This window comes from Gavialis gangeticus, unplaced genomic scaffold (genome assembly GCF_001723915.1).
Source record: "Gavialis gangeticus isolate Ggan-Ray unplaced genomic scaffold, GavGan_comp1, whole genome shotgun sequence".
In the NCBI taxonomy this organism is placed as follows: Eukaryota; Metazoa; Chordata; order Crocodylia; family Gavialidae; genus Gavialis; species Gavialis gangeticus.
This window is the reverse complement of record NW_017729024.1, coordinates 60,188,246-60,193,713: the sequence shown is the minus strand read 5'-3', so window position 1 is coordinate 60,193,713 and position 5,468 is coordinate 60,188,246. Positions and strand designations below refer to the sequence as shown.

The following is a 5,468-nucleotide window of genomic DNA, read 5'->3' as shown; positions in this document are numbered from 1 at the left end:
CAGTAGTTCCACCGGGGAGAATGCTGTTCGGTGCTGGCACTGAGAGCCAAACGCTTCTGCCAGCAGTTAAAGGATTACTGGGATCAGGGGGTTGGTCAGGACTCCCAGGGCCACCCAGCCCAGCCCTGAAAGACATGGAGCAGTCAGGGCTCTATGTGGTACTGGTCAGCGGGCAGGAAACCCTCTGCAGCTGCCTCCCCAGAGACTAAAAGCCCCGGGACCCTGCTCCTACCTGTCTTTAAGGTGGACAGACAGTGCCACACATCCGTGGACTGTTTGCAGGCCTCCCACAGGGACAGCGAGTAGTGCTCGGAAGTGACCCAGGCAGGACTCAGCAGGGCCACCACGTCCAAGGCGAGGGCGATGAAAACGCAGAACAAGGCAATGAGTTTGAAGGGACGGAAGACGTAGACCTCGTCCGTGGACATCCTTGCAGGTGACAGGCAGATGCCGGGCTGCCTCCAGTGGGCTCGGGGGCTGGGGACGCGAAGCAAAGTTTGCAGAGATGCGCGCGGCGCGTACAGGGGCCCCCGCCCCACCCCGCGCCGAGCCGGCGGCAGGGGCGGGGGCGCCGAGCTCCGCTCCATTCGGGCGCGGTCACGTCAGGGCCCCTCGGGGTCCTAAAGGCATCTGGATTCCGAGGAGCCTTCAGGCTGCTGAAACGTGCCAGAGATTTGCGGCTTAGTTTTCTGTCGGCCTCTCCACTTGTTTCTAGTTCCGCACACGGACACATCCCGCAACCATCCTCCAGCCTGGCAGCCAGCGCTACCCGATCACAATAAAATCTTAGGGGAGAAGGGGGCAAAATAGTTCCCTGCTAATGTGTAAAGCATGATTTTTCATTTCTACCTAGAAGAACTTTTACAATCTTTGCAATCTCCTATGCCTGATGAAGGGTGCCTGTGCCCGAAAGCGTGTGTGTGTGTGTTTGCAAATATCTACTTGATCCGATAAAAGATATCTCCTCTGCCACGAGTTTTGATTCCTTTTGCCTATAGACCAATACGGCTACAATCTGGATCCCCGTTAATGTCGCAGGCACTTTGCTGTTACAGAGAGGGGAGGCTCAGGCTGGGATTTCCCAGAAGGGTTGCAACTGAAATGTGACCAGTGTTTCCAGACGGCTCTGCTTTACATAGCCAGATTTGCAAGAACACTGCCTCAGCAGCTGATTACGATCACGTAGCACACGTGGTGCTGAGCTCTACAAAATCTGGTCGGAGGAAGTTTAGTCAGGGCCCTTCCAGTATCTGACCCGAGGTATTCCAGCCCTCAGGTCCGATCACTAGAGTCGGAGCCAGCTGACCTGGTTTCCAGCTCCATTTGTTTCCCTGGATCCTGCGTGGTGGGAATGAGAACTTTGCTCCTGTTGGGGTGAGCTGGGTCAGAAAGGCTCCAGGAGAACCTGGTGGGTGCCGGTCTAACAAGATCGTTCTCCTGAGCTCCCCAGGAACCAGGCAGGAGTGCCCTTTCCTTCCCATCCATGCTGCAGCACTAGCAGAGGATTGTCTTGTCAGCAACAGCAAATACCCAAGTCACTTGAGTCCAGGAGCTGGAGGATTACCATGTGGGGTGCTCCGCAGTTGGTAGCTGTCACTCTTCTCGGTCCTGCTCCTCATCTTACTTCATTCTCCTGCTCATTCTTTGTTTCTCTCCAAGCCCCCGTCTTTCACCTCCCCACTTCCTTACTCACAATCCCTCCCAATTAGTTCCCTTTTGCCTTATTTTACCCATAGCTTCAAATCCCCCCAGCCATTTCCTACCCCGCCTTTTCTCCCATGTCCTCCAATTTTTGCCTGCTCCCATCCCCTTATATTCAGTCCTTCTCCCCTGTAATTCTTGCCCTCCCCAGAAGCACTTTTACTCTGCAATGTCTACATCAGTGGTTCTCCATCTTTTTTGTACCAGGACCCATTTGTAAACATTAATAGCCAGTCCTGACCCATTACCCTTCACTCATGACCCACTGCTCCCTGCCCCCAGACCCCAGCACCCCCGGGTGTGGGGCAGGGGGTAGGTATTTTGGGGGGCTTCAAGGAGCCTCTTGCAGGCTGGAACTCTGCCAGCCTGCTAGGCAAAAGCCATGGTTTCCTATGTTTTTCTTCTTTAAAGGAGAATCCATTTTTAAAGGTTGTTGATACATTTTTTAAGTTTGTTCACAACCCGTTCATATGTTCTTACAACCCACTTTTGGGTCACAACCCACAGGGTGAGAAACATTGGTCTAGAGCAGTGGTTTCCAACCTTTTTCTACCACAGACCAGCAAACCATGGACCAGAAGAGACTGCAGACCATGGACTGGCAAACTACAGACCAACATACTGCAGACTGAAAGTCATATTGTGGACTGGCAGCCAACCTTTTTTATACTGAGTATAAAAAGGGTTGGCTGCCAGTCCACAGTATGCTGGTCACTTCCAGACTTCTGGTCTGGCAGCCAACCCTTTTTATACTCAGTATAAAAAAGGTTGGCTGCCAGTCCACAGTATGCTGGTCACTTCCAGACTTCTGGTCTGGCAGCCAACCCTTTTTATACTCAGTATAAAAAAGGTTGGCTGCCAGTCCACAGTATGCTGGTCACTTCCAGACTTCTGGTCTGGCAGCCAACCCTTCGCGGCCTGGTACTGCTCCGTGGCCTGGGGGTTGGGAATCTCTGGTCTAGAGGACTCAGCCAGAACAGGGCCCCTTCTGCTAGGTGCTTCACAAACACACAATCCAACAGCTCCCCCACCAAAGAACTCACACTGCGGATAGTCAGCAATCCTGTGGCTCCAGTTGAGCAGCCCCACACCTCTGCATTAGTCTCTAGCCATCTCACTTAGTTCTGTAGTAGATGTAAGGAGAGTTATGGAGGCTCTGAAATCTGAGATAAGCTATGTAGGATGTGACAGTAACTGCAGTTTTGGATGCATGCAGGAGTGAAGAAGATTAAAGACATGACATGCATCAAAGTATTTTTGGGAAGAGGGAGAGACTTCCTCTTGTTAATGATGTCTTACTTAATGCCCCACCCCACAGATGAAACAAGGGGACCTCTCCAATTTCACCAACCCTTTCCTTCACCAGCACAGGTGCATAAGGGGATCATTCAGGCCCTGCTGGGGCATGAATGATTCATGTCCCAGCCCAGCCCTGCTGCTGGCCTGAGCCCGCACAGAGTCAGATAACCAAAGTTCCATTCCCTTCCCCTTGCTCCTCAGATAAGGTTACTGCCAGACCTGGGGAATTCACACTCCCCAGGCAAGGTGCCAGGCTATTTATAGAGCAGCCTGTGTGCTGAGAGGGAAAAGTGAGGGCTGCAAATCAGTGAGTTAGTAGGAGGGCTGCATTCCTTCACCACACATGGCTAGGCCCACACCCACGCTTTCAATGGGTTCATTCTTTTTAAAGCTACTGGATACAAATTTAACGTTGGCAAAAAGAACTGAGCTGGCAGCATTGGTGGCTGCAGGCTGATACTAATTCACAAAGCAGGTAACAGCAGGAATAGCTTCTAATGCTGTCTTGTTAGCTATCTTCAACACTTTTCTGGAAATATCACTCCACAGTGTGATAGAAATTCTGGTTTCATGGCCTGTCCAGTTCTTGTGGAAGCTGCCCACAAAATTACTCACTGATGCCAGTGCTAGCTTTGTGATGTGAGCTTCCATCTACTTGGCACTGGACCAAGACCCAACTAACAACCCGTCTAAGTTGTTAGTTGTCATACTCTAGCATGTTCCACTCACAAATAGCCAGACCTGGATTGCAACTGGTGGCTTGGGAGAATGGGTTTCCTAGGTTATAAGGGCAGAAGGGACCATTGTGGTCAGTTGGCCTCAGGGTCATGAGATCCTAGGGGTTTGCTGTACAACTGTTGGAACAAAAAAGCTACAGGTTGGTGGCTTTACTTGAGGCACACATCATCCTATTGTGGGTGGATAAGGAGCGACTTTTCCCCTGGCAAGTTCTTATGAAGGAATTCATGTTATCATCTGGCTGCCAGCTTTATAGGAGCTCTGCCCTACCACAAGCCATCAGCAAGGTTGAATGTAAAATCCTCAGCACAGATCCTTATACCTTCATCATTTCAGCTAAGTGAACAATTGCATTAGTAGAGAAAAATAGCAGGCTGTTGTCTTCTGGCCTAGCTTCCAGAGCCAGGACAGGACAGTTTAAAACATGCTACGTCTGCATGTCTAGCATGCTTATGTACAGAACAAACGGACAAAGGTAGCATTTGTATCTCCCAGTTCCACCAGGATGTCCATGTTAGAGACCGAGTCCCTTAGCTTGTCCAACTCTCCTCCAAGTGAGGCAGATGCTGAGGAGTTATTAGTGACATGGGATGCTGGCTAGTAGCAGAGATAAGCTTGTTTGGCAGTGGGCAGCTGTGAAAGTCACCGTGCTCCAAGGGGGAACAAGAGATAGAGAGACCTGTACATACAGCCTCTAACCCCAGAGCAGAACAGGTGGAAGTGCCGAGAAGCTGAAATTAAATTTACCTCAGCACATCTCATGTGGCAATTTCTGTCTCATACAAAGGGGTTTTTTGGTCTCTCAAGGATAGTGAAGGGTACAGTTTCTAATTTCAAAGGCTCACTGGGTTTAATAAGTCACCTGCAGGCAATATAGCTGTTCAGGGCATCTATATAGCACTTACAGGAGCAACCTCTTGAGTCAGTGAACATTGTCCATCATCATGTGCCACTGGTACAACCCCTTGCAGGTGGTGGATACCAGACCACTGGTTAATGTTACAGCAATCACTTTGTGTCTGGGTAGCAACAGTCTGGAATACGTGCTTCCTCCTCCCCACACTATTCAGAACAGGACAATATCACTTTCTTCTCATTAGATTGTACAACTGACCTAGACAAACTGATCTCCTTTCTCCTTCCCTGTCCAATACCTGATGCTTCCAAGGAAGGCAGTTTCTGCAGATCTGAGTGCATGGCCGGCCCAAGGGTAATTGGCACCCTATGCGAACTGTGTACCTCAGCGCCCCCACCATGTCCAATATAGAGGAAAGTAAGAAGTCTAGAATGGACTTTGACATGTACTTATTTGATATTTGAAATAAACAGTAAAACAATAAAAACAAAACATTTTTAGTGATTGTTTCATACTTTTCATTAACCCTAACACAATTATACTGCAAAAACTCTAATAGAATTTATTATAATCCATGTACAATTCAAAATGCCTATGTATCTCTCACATGAGTACCCAACCATAATATGTACACAAAGGCTTACCCCAGCTCAACTTACTTTAAAAAATCACAAGCGTTCTTACAAGAATTAAATGTAACAATTCAGTAATCCCACTCCGACCATTTCTAGACATAGAAAGCAGAGTCACGAGCTGTAAGATGATATAGGAGTAGGGGTTCACCTTTTAAGAAGACATTGCCAGTGGTATGCTCTTGTCATAAGTCTGCTTGAGAGTTGAAAAGGTAGGAGTCGCGATTCTAGTGATCTTTCCT

At 49.1% G+C, this 5,468-nt stretch overlaps 1 protein-coding gene across 1 annotated transcript in view; it reads right to left on the bottom strand.

Annotated features, from left to right (window-relative positions):
- Positions 1 to 573, bottom strand: part of LOC109297413 (transmembrane protein 47-like) — a 27,992-nt gene extending 27,419 nt beyond the window's left edge. The window contains exon 1 of the mRNA XM_019517140.1: positions 233 to 573. Coding sequence (XP_019372685.1) covers positions 233 to 428 — 196 coding nt within the window. The 5' untranslated portion in view covers positions 429 to 573. The remainder of the gene's footprint in view (positions 1 to 232) is intronic.
- Positions 574 to 5,468: the final 4,895 nt, after the last annotated feature.